Source organism: Maniola jurtina, chromosome 23 (genome assembly GCF_905333055.1).
Source record: "Maniola jurtina chromosome 23, ilManJurt1.1, whole genome shotgun sequence".
NCBI lineage: Eukaryota > Metazoa > Arthropoda > Insecta > Lepidoptera > Nymphalidae > Maniola > Maniola jurtina.
This window is the reverse complement of record NC_060051.1, coordinates 5,209,226-5,224,042: the sequence shown is the minus strand read 5'-3', so window position 1 is coordinate 5,224,042 and position 14,817 is coordinate 5,209,226. Positions and strand designations below refer to the sequence as shown.

Sequence of the window (14,817 nt, the reverse complement as noted above, 5' to 3'; positions counted from 1 at the left end):
GTTATAAAATTTTATTGTAGCACAATTTACTGGTCGTTCCCATTGTGTTTCGTGTTTTTGACCATGTTTTTTTTTGTTGCAGGTAATTGACCCTATGTTGGCATTGAGAGGATAATAAAACATCAGCGGGTAATACACATTATTTATATTAATAACTAGCTTCAGACGTGGCTCTACCTGCAAAATGTTTGTACAGTGGATTTCGGGTATAACGACGATGAAGGGACTACTCTATTTTCGTCGTTATTTCCGGAAGTCGTTACAGGCAAAGGTAAATAGATAAAGAGATTCAGACACGTACACATGTATATTTTATATTCATTTATTATTGAAAATACTTGTTTATTTCAAAAGTTTACTAAGCCCAGTTGCTACTCTAAGACCACGTACCTACTTCAGAAATAGCAACTTTACAGCAGATCGAAACAACTTGCTGTTTCCACAGGTAAGTATGGATTGTTTGACGGACATCGTACTGCCACTTTTTATGCCTTTAAAAGTTTATATTGGACTTTTTCTTGTTTCTGATTGACCGAAACGACACGTTTTTCGATTCTCTAGCGAATGGCATTAAAATGACATAACCGCCAAAAAAACTACTTACCTACTTACAACTTAAACGATGAAGTGTAAATAAAAAAATTGTAAGTAAATTAAAAATTGAAATCCCTCTCGACAGGTCCATAAAATTGCAATGTAGTAAGAATCGACTCCATAAGACAAGTGCAAGTAACATATTATTATTATCCGTAGTAACTTATTATGTAAAAAAAATAGATTATAACTATAATGTAGAGCTAGGTAGATCCATTCCAAATCTAATTTATAAAAAAAGTCCTGAGTCATCAAAGCCCAGCCCAAAACCCTTGGTGCGCCCCTGGCCCTAGAAAGTTGACATTTTCAATAGAGGTCCCCTTATAGGTACCTAAGAGAAGGATTAATGCTGGAACGAATCCAACATGTACGGAAACACTCATTTCACAATTTTAATATGTAGGATACATATAAATTTAAATAATAACAGGTTATTTTCGCAGGCGGTTTCCAGTGAAATCGAAAAAACTTAACAAAAAAAGCAGCTGAACTTAGGTTTTACTCACGATACAAATGTCAGTTATTAATCGTGCTTGAACTGGAACAGGTAAGTCTGACCCACGAGTCTAGACTTCTAGAGCTATTAATCAATAGATACAAATAAAGAATACCTACTTGAAAAGGGTAACCAAATAGATGTTACGGAATTCGAAGAACAATTTTGTTATGGTTTTCTCAAATATTCATTATGTTTTTAGATTCAAAATTATACATGCAATGCAATAGGTACTAGCCTTTTATTACGCCCGACCCAAAAAGAGGGGTGTTATAAGTTTGATTATTTTGTTTGAAAGATGGCTTGATCGAGAGTGTTCTTAGCTATAATCCAAGAAAATCGGTTCAGCCGTTTCAAAGTTATCAGCTCTTTTCTAGTTACTGTAACCTTCACTTGTCGGGGTTGTTATAAATTTTTAATTTACACTTGTATTATACAATACTAACAACACCTTTGCCTTTTGATTCGATAGAACGAAAATCTAATTTCAACAATCAGAACATGACAATTGCATACACGACTGATAAATTCCTGATAAGAATCGACATCAAAATTTTAATAACATAATAAGACGAATGATCGATAAAATTTAATCGATACAATTAGACAGTAGCAATCAACAATCGAGGTCCACGCAATTGAAACAGTGCGTGAAGGTTAATTGCAGCAACCTTTGTATTGAAAAACGCTTGCATTGAAATCTGTGTTTAAAGTGATTCACAAAATAAAATAAATCGGCCAAGACTGAGTCGGACTCGCACACCAAGGGTTCCGTACCATCATACAAGAAATAACACTTCTTATTTTTAGGGTTCCGTACTTCAAACGGAACCCTTTCTGATTTTTTATCTGTCTGTCCGTCTGTCGTGTCTGTCTAGAAAACCTATAGGTTACTTCCCGTTGACCTAGAATTTTGAAATTTTGAAGTAAAGTAAAGGAAAAAATCCGAAAACCGTGAATTTGTAATTATAGCACAAACAAAAAAATTAAAACGTGTTCACCAAAAATTTGATTTACTAAATTACATAATATATACGATACAGGATTACTTAGTGTGGGTACCACCAGACACAGAAAAACTGTACAAGACTTTATATTTGGTAAACAAACATTTTTCACATTTTTCATATTATGTAGATGGCTCAGTCCGTTATTAAGTTGTAGTGTTCTACATAAAAGTGTTAGGTATACCTTGTATGATGGTACGGAACCCTTCGTCTGCGAGTCCGAGTCGCACTTGACCGGTTTTTTGTGGTGTAACCACAAATTCATGGATTTCAGATTTTTCCTTTTATACTTTGGTGTTATTTGGTGTATTAAGATAGCGATTAATTTTAATCAACGATAAGTAGACAATTATAGCCGCCATTAATCTTCTTCCATGCGTGGAATGAAAATCGCATGTCGTGTTTAATTGTAATCTCAGCGATCAACAACGTATTGAATGAATTATCTGAGAAAAAACTAGAACATGGAACACGATCTGTATTAGAAGTTACTTTGTTTGAATTTTTCTCTACTGACACACATTTAACATAATAGGTATCTATACTACTATTATAAAGAGGTAAAGTTTGTAAGTTTGTTTGCAGGGAGTAATCTCTGGAACTACTGAAGAGATTTTGAAAATCGAATAACCAGTAGAAAGCTACATTATTCCTGCGTGACATAGGCTATATTTTGTTTAAAAAAAATTAGAGATCCCTACGAAAATTGTAATAAGTTATCCGTGCGAAGCTGGGGCGGGTCGCTGTATAATATAAAAAACAACAGCATTTATCCCTAATTCGCACGAGCGTTAAAAAAGCGTTGCGTTAAAACCCGGCGTTGCGCTGATAATACAAAGTGCGCGTTAAAAAAGCGTTGACGTGTGAACAGATACTTGGGAATGCATTTGTTCTATTTGAACGCTTTTTTAACGAACGTTAAAAAAGCTCTCGTGCGAATGAGGCCTTAGAGTTTAGTTTAGACAGTCTTGCATGCGAGAGGACTAGCACGTGAAGTTTAATCTTGACCGCTTTACTAGATTTCATATTATTAAATACTAGATGTATTTTTAAATTACCTAGCTTATGCTCGCGACTTCGTTCGCGTGGACTGCACAAATTTCAATCTTCTATTCCTCTTAGGGGTTGAATTTTCAAAAATCCTTTCTTAGTGGAATCTAATATCTGCATGCCATATTTCAGTCCGATTTGTGCGTTGATAGATCAGTCAGTCAGTCAGTCACCTTTTCCTTTTATATAATTTGAAGAAGTTCAATGAGTAGTTATCATGTTCATCTAACTGTAGCATTTTACATTTCATAGTTATCTAGTTTTATTACAGTTTATCTTACCTCTTTAATATAATCCGTTATGTCGTATATGACAAAACTCTACCTGATACCCGCGAGTTCGTTAGCGTGGATATAGGTTTTTATAGAAGTCTATGTCACTGTGCAGGTTTTTAACTATAACCATGCAAAAATCATGTTGAGTCCGTTGCGTCATGATTGGATGACAAACTAATAAACCAACAAACAAACACACTATCACATTTTTATGGGCAGTGTGTAGTAGTATCTCTAATGCCACTAGAAATTATTTCGAAATATCCTATGGATTCGGATAACATGAAAACCAGCAAGAATTTCACTTATGTTTTCGACATTTTTATTATTTACAAAGGTAATTTGACATACAAAATCGTTTCTTTCATCCAATCGTTTTCTTCCGACTCTCTATAGAATCTTGAATTCTGTTACAATGGTACAGTCAATTATTGTGAATAAGCGATTTATCCACGCAAGTCCATCATGGGAAAATCGTATGTTGCGTAAGTAAGGGAAAGTTTTGTGAACTATTGTTCGCTCGTTTCACGTGACGACTTTTGAGTGCTTTTTAATGTGTAATGCCTCATGCGAGATCAGGGGGCACGGCAGTGCCCCCGCCAAGACGAGCCAAATGGCGGCCGGGGCGCTACGTACCTTTTTCTCGAAGTGTTTCGCCGTATTTTCGACCCGCCATAACTTCGGTCTGGATAACGTTAGAAAGCTGAAATTTTCAATATAAGGTGTCCTCAGCAAATTTACCAAATATACCAAGTATCACATATCTAGCTTTTATGGTTACAGATTTATTGATACCTAAAATACGCCGATTTCGTCCCTCACTGATGATCATCAAAACCTCTACTCAAAACCTCTAAGGTACTTCCCGAAGTCCTAGAAGGCTGAAATTTGGTATGTAGACTAGAAATTGACAACAAACTACAGGAAAATTAAGAAATTGGAAATGCCCCCCCTCTACGCCTCTTATGGGTGAAGCAAATCTGTAAATTCTGTCGCTAGAATGCTGATATTTTCAGGATAAGATGTCCTTGGCAGATTTATTAAACGCATTGAGTATCAATTGTCTAGCTTTTATAGTTTCAGATTTATTGACAGTCAAAACTTCTAGTCTGTAATTCTAGGGTACTTCCCGAAGTCCTAGAAGACTGAAATTTGGTGTGTACACTAGAAATTGCATACAAACTACAGGAAAATTAAGAAATTCAAAATTTTCCCCCTCCACTCCCACGTATGGGGGAAGCAAATTATTTGTAAAGTCTATCGCTAGAATGCTGATATTTTCAGGATAATATGTCCTTGACAGACTTATCAAACGTACCAAGTATCAATTCTCTACCTGTTATGGTTTCAGATTTATTGCCATTCAAAACCCCTCTAGTCAAAAGTTCTAAAGTACTTCCCTAAGTCCTAGAAGACTGAAATTTGGTATGTAGGCTAGGGATTTCATTCAAACAACAGGAAAATAAACTTTTCCCAGTCTGTACATTTAAAAAATGTGTTTCCTGAAGTCCTAAAAGACTGAAATTTGATATATCTGCTTTAAAATTGAGTTGCAAGATTCCACCCAAACAAACATAGTTACATACATTGCAAGTGGAATAAAAGCTTTTAAAAAAAGAGGTAACGATAGAGAGCGGGCCATAAAAATGATGTAGGTACCTACAAAAAATAGATCCAAAAAAAAAATCTAGGGCACCTGCCAAAAAGAAATGAAATCCCACCAAAAACATTTCATGTAAAATGTTGCCAAGACTCACAAGTTCATAATGCTTTCACTGTTAAAAAGTTATGAGATCTCTAGTAGAGCCAAGCCCCTAGCTGAGCTTAGAATTGCGCTGCCCATGGGACCTATCCCAAGTCCAAAGTATATAGCTCTTAAATGCTCTTGAGTATATCACATTTATAACAATAAAGAACAAATAACTCTACTTACAAGCTCTGATTTTACAAACCCTAAATCTTGGTTAAAAAAGTACGGCTTGGCCGTTTAATGTTCGTGAAACTATTACATGTCATAACATATTATAATATTAAGGTCATAAGGAATAGTTTGTTCGACAATTACTAATTTATATTATTCTTCATGATTGTCGCACAAGCTATTCCGGGCTTAAATGTCATATCAGATAAAAGTACCACGAACATTAAACGGCCAAGTGAAAGCATTATGAACTTGTGAGTCTTGGCAACATTTTACATGAAATGTTTTTGGTGGGATCTAAATTGCTATAAAGTAACATATTTATATGGGCTTGGGGAAACACAACGCACAACGGAAACACATGCAACATGACTTCAAACTTGTAAGTCATTTTTCAAGGCAGGCATTTTTCATAATTATTAACCCCCGACCCAAAAAGAGGGGTGTTATAAGTTTGACGTGTGTATCTGTGTATCTGTGTGTCTGTGTATCTGTGTATCTGTCTGTGGCACCGTAGCGCCTAAACTAATGAACCGATTTTAATTTAGTTTTTTTTGTTTGAAAGGTGGCTTGATCGAGAGTGTTCTTAGCTATAATCCAAGAAAATCGGTTCAGCCGTTTGAAAGTTATCAGCTCTTTTCTAGTAACTGTAACCTTCACTTGTCGGGGGTGTTTTAAATTTTTAATTTACACTTGTTATATTATGAACTATGATGTACCTACTGATGCCGTTGCGCTGCGCAGTTTGACGCCATAGAATTCCTTGCATTACACATCGTACAATACTTTAAGTGCTATAATTATCTGCTGTAGTCCACCGCTGGTCATAATCCTCTTTTAAAAATTTTCAAACTCAAGGGTCTTGGTCTTACGCCACCTATGTTCAGCAGGGCCCTGCAACTTGCTTGCTATCGGAAATTGGCACCGTAGCTCCTAAACTAATGAACCGATTTTAATTTAGTTTTTTATTGTTTGAAAGGTGGCTTGATCGAGAGTGTTCTTAGCTATAATCCAAGAAAATCGGTTCAGCCGTTTGAAAGTTATCAGCTCTTTTCTAGTTACTGTAACCTTCACTTGTCGGGGGTGTTATAAATTTTTAATTTACACTTGAAAAATCACATTTTAAATGTTTGAACCAACGAAATATCAAAAGCTATCTTAATTAACCCTTGCAGCTTACCCTATAAACTGAATCCCACCCTCGGACTCGAATGAAGAGTCGTAAACGAAGCGAACACACCCCGCTCCATAAAGTTTAAACTTTTAAGCTATTCCTGGATTTACCGGGCCGGATTTTTAACTGCTATTTTCGCTAGAGTAGATATCTACTAACTGGACACAAAAGATTAGTTAGTTGCTAACAGATTACGTTTTTATTTAATTTTAGTATACGTATAGTTATGTAGAACCCTTTTTGTTTTCGATTTGTTTTATTAATTCTTCTTTTCTTATTTTTTTTTATCATTATCACGTTTTCCAAATAAGTCATTGTTTTCCGTGATAAACTTGCATTTCTTCGAACTTTTTTTGAGTTCCTTAGTAAAACTAGATATAGATTCCAGTCCAGTGGGTTTGTGCGTCTATCATCTGTGTGGTTACGATTCATTTTTTAAATATTGATCATTTTAAGTATGACCAACTCTAGTTTTGTCCATAGGTACATGCGGAACCAATATGATGTTTTTCGTTCTAGACAAATATTTTTAAAATCTTCTTAACTCTGACAAATACCTGATTTCTATCTAGATTCTATTTATGATTCATATAGGGCATTTCAGGTTTAGACTCTATATAAAAGTTCAATTTCGGGATTGAATTCCAATATTTATCTCAAATTGGCAAGGTAGTTATTTGAGGAATATTTGTCTAGGTCAAGAGATTACAGTTGTGTGTACGATATCAAATTCTGTTATTGTTCTACTTTTATAAGTGTTCGTACCTAGATCGCGTTACCATTTTAAAATATAAATGTGTGCGAATCTTTTGTTTTAATATTTTAGATCGCAGGAAAATGTAAATTGTTGGCACACTTTTTTTGTAAGTAGGCTTGATAATAAATTATCTTTAATTTACGTTTATGTTTACTAACGGTATATAATCGATCTATGTAAACGGTTTATATAATCAATCTATCCGTAATCCATTGATAGCGATACCGTTAATTGTCATAAAAGTCCATACAGTTTTTGACAAATATAACAACGTTGTTAAATAACTTATCGACTGGGCAGTAAGTGGATAATGTACGAACGTATTCTTAACATAATCTTATTATAACAATCAACTGACCGTACAGTAGGTACCATGGTCCGTGACCATGCAACAGTACCTACCTATGTGTCGATACCACCCATGGCAAAAACTTACTTGCATCGTGGTTCTAAGCTTTATTTTTAAGCTCTTTCCTCTATTGAAAGGAGAGTTTTTCTCAGTTGTGGGACATTTATGTGGTTAACTAAGACTAACTTTTGTGGCCCTTAAAGAAGAACATTTTAGCAAGAAGAAAGTAACGCCTGATTCTATCCAATATTTAAGAACATTTTATTCAAGTTTCTCTTATCTTTATAACCTAACATACTAGGAGATCAGAACAAATGAAAGTTACTATGATAAGAGCTTCACGGAGATGCTGAGTTTTAAAACGTCTAGTTGACATCAAGTCGCCGGTTTTCAGATACATATCGTTTACAAACTGGTCTTATTCTTCCCTATCAGCACCATCGAAACCGGTAACGTTTTCTCCTTATTAACCAGAGGTCCGTTCTCTACAAGCGCCCAGTTTCGCAACATATCGTACGATCGATAAACCGTGATACCGTCTGGACTCGAAATAGCCGCGGACCAGTGGGAACGCCCTGTCGTGACCTCTCGTACCTAGTTGGCATCAGACTTGCTGAGATGTCTATGAACTTTTGAGCTCCTGCTCCTGTAGTTAGACTGGTCACTGGTAATGCAACCCTGTTTATGACTTGATTATTTTAAAGCCTTGATGTCCTGGTGGTTAGATCGAGTGGATGAGATAGTGAGTTGCCCTGGACTTCTCTTGATATTGCCGGAGTTTTCTCTGAAAAATTTGTACCTAGACATTTTTGATTTATTATTCTTACGAAAAAAAAATATATCCCTTTCTTATGAGAATTAAAGAATTTTTGGATAAACTAACTATAGCATTTTTACAGAACTGTCCAAAAATTGGAGTGTAATATTTTCAGGTTTCATGTACATGTCGAATCCTAACATCATCCCGAGAGACACTGTCTATAAATTAGAAAAAAGTTTCAATATGGTTATTTACTTTTAGTACATTTTTGGTGGGTCAGTCGTGTTATTTTTTTTTAATAACATGACTTGTATTTAAATCTAATTCCGTGTCGATTCGGTGGCAATGTCCTGCCTTTGTGTAGTACCTATAAATTTATACATAGAACGACGCATTGCTAATCGATCGAATTGCCATGAACTGCACTTCGTCACATAACACGACCTCAGAACTCGAGAGGCTGAATCAGAAAATAAGGAAAAAGGCTATTTGTAACATAATACCTACCGCATTACAGACAAGATACGTGTCAACGTCCTTTAATTCCTGTTCTCCTGGTACCTGTTTGTTAGAGCGTTTTCAATTTGCACCTTATGACCTGTACGATGGAATATTGAGTATCTATCCTCTCTTTTCTACGACAAGTTTCGGGATGCTGTATCAATCGTTCCAACTACGTCTATAAATATGTATCTAGAATAATAAATACATACCCTGGTTTATGCTAGGACGAGGAAGAGGTGCCAAATTTTGCAACCTATTTAAACGATCAATATTCAGTACACCATGAAATTAATTGTCTGTGCTTAAAATAGCCTGTAACCGCAGGTCGACACTTGGCAGCACCACCTCGTCAGTTCTGTTCGCTTAGTACCTAGTAGGTCCCTATAATCTATACTAATCTATACTATAATAAATAAAATTGGAGTGTCTGTCTGTAATTTCGAAATAACTACCGCATATTAAGGTCATATGGTTATTTGAACGATACTATAACTGAATCACACGTTTTTAAAATTTTTGTCTGTCTGTCTGTCTGTTTGAAAAGGCTAATCTTGGGAACGGCTGAACCGATTTTGACGGGATTTTCACAGACAAGTAGAGAATTGACCAGGGAGTAACATAGGCTACTTTTTTAACCGACTTTCAAAAAGGGAGTTGTGTTTTTCTACCTATGTACACCGAAATCTCCGAGATTTCTGAACCGATTTGCGTCATTTCTTTTTTAATCCATAGAGGAACTTTGCGATATTGTTTCATAAAAAATTTGGAGTCCAACTCCTCAATCCTGATGCTGCAGGGGATCTGACCAATCCACGCGGGCGAAGCTGCGGGCATCAGCTAGTAATATGATAAAGTCACATTGTTATTTTTTTGAAATTTCGTCATTTCAACCCATCAACTAAGAATAAGTACGGCCAGTCTAGCATTTATTTCTATAGATTAGTGCTAGCTGCTATGTTTTGAAGCATGCTTGCATGGCGTCGTTTTACCCAAAGGTGCATAAACAGCGCACCATTATCTATGTAGTCTGTGCTGCGAGGTGGATGTCGTTCAAAGTCTTCACTTTTTAACCCCCGACCCAAAAAGAGGGGTGTTATAAGTTTGACATGTGTATCTGTGTATCTGTCTGTGGCATCGTAGCTCCTAAACGAATGGACAGATTTTAATTTAGTTTTTTTTTTGTTTGATAGGTGGCTTGATCGAGAGTGTTCTTAGCTATAATCGAAGAAAATCGGGTTCATCCGTGTGAAAGTTTCAGCTCTTTTCTAATTTTCTTATATAGATTTTTGTGTTGGGGGTTTTTTAAATTTTGAGTTTTTTTTTTAATATATTCACTATAGGCAAGCGCTTGACCACAATCACACCTGATGGAAAGTGATGATGTGGTCTAAGATGGGACGCGTTTACCTAGAGTTATTAAAATACAAATGTATGAGCTTTGCCTGTCTAGAGTTTTATAATATCTTTGCTACTTAGTAAAGGACGGTACAGCCACCCTTTTATTTATAGATTTAGAGTAGGATCGTTTCCATCTCAGAGTAGCAAAAACATGAAAAGGCGAAACACAACTAGAGCTGAAAGATTAATCGTCGGAATTCTGCAACAATTATTATAGCGTTCGTGGTGTGAAATCTTGTGGTTAGTGTTAGGTAAGCCGGTGCGTTGTAACCTAAATTTTTGTACCTGATGCTGTCTCATTGTTACTTAATAAAATTATTTTTATCTAAATCACGGTGTAGGAAAACATCGCGAAGAAACCTGCATGCCTGAGAGTTCTTCGAGATGTTCTCATACGTATTTCTTAATCCGCACTTGATCAGCGTGGCTAAACCCTTCTCATACTGAGAGAACCCATACTAAATAAACAGCAGGCGATGGGTTGATATCGATAAAATAACCTTGAACTTGCGCAGTGGGAGATTTATCGATCTAAATGGTGGTACGAACTCTCTGATTTTCCGGGATAAAAAGTTGCCTATGCAATTTCCGTCTCCGGAATGCACCTTTCGTCGAAATTGTTTAAGCTGACGAGCCGTAAAAAGATAACAGATAGACGCACTTTTTTATTTATAATAAATATTAAGTACATATTATAAGTAACATAAATCGGACAGGAGCTAAATGACTCTATATTTATTAAACTTAACTTTAATATTTAATGTCGAATCAAGTGGGCAATGTTATAAAGATAAATCTGGATATTTATTACTGGAAACCACGAGGCTTGCCAAATAATGGAACATTACATTCATACATTATAAGTTTTGTAACATCGGCGTACTATTACCGAATGAAAATTCGTCGCTCCCAAAATTCAGGACGTCCGATCGCCAGGCTGAGGCGACTCTAACTGAATGCTAAAGAACATGGAACAAAACGTACCCACCCTTGTAGCAAATTGAAACCGGTACCATTAGAAAGGTCTTTGAAAATATTTAAACTTGTTGTATGACACCAACTTTGTAGCTCATGGGGGAAAAAAGATATTCGGCGTTAAAAATGCCGAAAATCATCGAATTTCCCTCAAGCGCATTCAACATGTTCGCGATATAAATGTGCATAAGTGCAAGTGAGATAGATAGTGTGGCGTCAGTACCTCCGCCGCGCCGCCTCGATCTTTTGTTCTCGCCAAGTTACTAGTTAGTACTACCCGTACACATAAAGAATGGTATTGAAAATGGCGTCGCTTTCTAACCTCTCACTCGCACTTAGCGGATTGTCGCTATACATCCCGTTTATGCTGACAAAACCGGCCTACTTTGCCGCCATTTCTAATCCCATTCTTTATCTGTACGGGTAGTACCTGTTTGGAACTATCTTTGAGCGCGCGCATTTTTGTCATCTTAGTTTTTTTATCATTGTTTTACCTACAACCTCAGCCTTCACAACGGACTTTAGTGTATTGCTTAACGACTGGATTTGACGAAATGGAAGGTGAACGCCGTGTAGTGTGTATTACGTGTACAAGATCAGTACTACGTGACCGAAACCGGCATCATCTGACGCGAGACTATTTGGAAGACAATCCAGGCTTCACAGAGTACGTGATGGAACGGATTAACATAAATGAGGTTAGTAAAAACTTAACTGTTTTCATTTATCATACATATGACTTAGTAGTATTTGCTCTTGCAGTGTCTTTGTGTTTACTCATACCTAATACGTAACGTCAAAGTATGCCCTCAAATAAAAAATAACATGAAGATAACTTGAGGTTTTTTTCTTTTAGATGGCCCTCAATCAAGTCCAATATATGTGTCATCGTTGTTGGGTAGCTGGAAGAAGACAGCAAGCCAGGTTCGAACAAGAACAAAACCAAGAACTCGGAAATCCAGAGCAACCAACCATGCAACCAACGTCGGTTCCAACTTATAGGCGGGTTGCAAATACGGCGCGTCACTGCTTATTCCGCGGGTGCATCAACCAAGAACTTCATAGAGTGTCCAGCTTTATAAAAGTACTTTTGTTAGTTGATTATAGCGTATACGTTCCTGAAAATGCACGCATTTGTGCACATCACATCAACTCAAATGATTGGAGCTCCCTGTATGAAAATGGGGAGACGATATTCACGCCAGATCAGCTAAAAGACATGATCGACACGTTACGAGCTGCATATAAACATAAGACAAATATAGATTTTGACAATGTAAACAACATTTCACCTGAGGATCTATTTTACCTAACTGGCTTAACACACCAACAATTCTCAACCATTTTAAGTGAAACACCGTCTCTTTTAGCTCAATGTAAAAGACCAAAAACTGCACTGGGTGTCTATTTATTAAAACTTAGGTCTGGTGAACCAAATACTCGTATAGCCTCACAAATAGGTGTATCTCGAAAAACGATTGGCGTTTTACTTAAAACTGCACGAAACTGCTTGACGCAGGACTTTGTTGTTCGCCATTTAGGTTTTAATCATATAAGCCGTAATGATATCATAGCTCACAGCCTTGCAGTGCCATCATATTTATACTCCAACCCTTTAAATCCAGTGGCGATAGTTCTATGTGATGGTTCATATATATACGTCCAGAAAAGTAAAAACTTTTTGTTTCAAAAAAAAACCTACAGCTTACACAAGTACAAAAACCTGTTAAAACCCTTTTTAATTACATGCCCAGACGGCTATATTATAGATATATGTGGACCATACGCTGCAACCAAAACGGATGCCCAAATCATGAGTGATATTATGAATGATACCACGTCCCCAGTGCATATAGTATTACAAACAGATGACGTTTTTATCTTAGATCGAGGGTTCAGAGACTCTATACCAGAAATAGAAAGTGCAGGTTATGTTGCCCATATGCCGCCGAGCAAAGACAGACATGCCACACAGCTCACAGACATACAAGCAAATAAATCTCGACAAATCACAATAGTGCGATGGGTCATTGAAGTCATAAATGGATGGTTCAAAAGAGACTACAAGATATTCAGGCATACACTTATTAATAAAACACTCCCTCACGTGTTTACAGACTTTCGCATTGCAGGAGCACTTATAAATGCATTTAGGCAACCTCTGACGGACAATGAGCATGCCCAAGCCTTTATCGGAATAATAGCTCAAAGAATAAACGAACACAATATACTGGGCAATTATGTAGTCACAGAAAATATAAATCGACAACGGGCGGTGTTCACTACAATGACGGCTACATTAATACCATTTCCACAATTGACAGAAGAAGACGTCATTTTATTCAGTTTGGGAACATACCATTTAAAACTCGCTAGATCGTACGTTGCCGAGCATTTGCGAGGTGGAGATGGTTTATATAATATAGAGGTATCTTCTAGCCCTAGCCCTAGTATGGCGGAGCATGGGCTGGTGACAGAAAACTGCTCATTAATTAGAGGCCGCATATTATCGAGGCACGTCTCGAATAAAATATATTACACATATATTTTGCTTAAAGAGAACATCCAGGGCAGAGAAGCTATCGCAGCATATTATTGTTCCTGCATGACAGGTATGAGAACTCTAGGCGCCTGTGCCCACACTGTTAGCATAATATGGTACTTAGGTGTGGGTAGGCACCTAGATAACTTCGTTGGTCCGGCAAATGCCTGGGACGATGTAATAATTGAAAGTAGCAATACCATATAAAAATGATGCTTCTTTGTTCTGTAATAAAACTGTGCTTTTTAAGATTGATGGTTTTTTATTTAATATTTTGCCCGTAGCAAAAACGAACGGTATGGAGGTAAGGAAGAGAGAACGTCTTAGCTTTTAAGCTGATGGTCTCTTTTTAGAATGGAAGAATGTCTGGTTGTTCATTTGGTTTATAGAACAGAAAAATATGCTATTGTTATAATACTTGGCAATTAAAAATGCAAAAAAGAAGTTATCATAACTTCGGTCTCCCATTCATTCATTCATTCGTTCATTCATTTTTCTGTCAGTCAGTTATGCCTCTTCTAAATGACACCTAGTCTAAAATGCTACACGGTGGGTACGGGTTCCATACAAAATTACCCATTGTTCTTTAAATCGTAGGGATGTTGAATGGTCGATTAATAGTTTTATCGATAAAAGCAATATTACGATGACATTTTGAGTAAGTCATAAAATGGCAAAACATCTTTATTACTTAGGATGTTTCCTAGCGAGAACGGATTCATTTAAGTAATTGCTGGAGTTTTTGTTAAAAATAACATGTATTTATTTCTATTTCTGTAATAATTGTTCGCAAATAACTATTCAATTTCTTCATTTACAGGTATGGTTACTAGTACAAACACAGTTTGTAAACTTTTTTCGAATCCTTAGTATTTACGAAATGAACATCAAAATCGGTTTTTTTTTCGCGAGGGTTTATTACTATTTCTATATGTATGTACTTCAAGTATTTTTGATATTCTGTCAAACGTTATATTTAATTAAAACACATTTTATTCAGTCGTATTTAGTATTA

At 36.3% G+C, this 14,817-nt stretch overlaps 2 protein-coding genes across 2 annotated transcripts in view; both read left to right on the top strand.

The window, feature by feature from the left end:
- Window positions 1-14,817, top strand: part of LOC123877337 (dual specificity tyrosine-phosphorylation-regulated kinase 2) — a 254,577-nt gene that overhangs the window by 111,700 nt on the left and 128,060 nt on the right. The gene's annotated exons all lie outside the window — the stretch shown is intronic.
- LOC123877336 lies at window positions 11,239-14,204 on the top strand. The gene is made up of 2 exons (XM_045923995.1): window positions 11,239-11,958; window positions 12,117-14,204. Exons 1-2 carry the CDS (start codon window positions 11,815-11,817, stop codon window positions 14,007-14,009), a joined length of 2,037 nt encoding a protein of 678 aa, XP_045779951.1. The 5' UTR covers window positions 11,239-11,814; the 3' UTR covers window positions 14,010-14,204.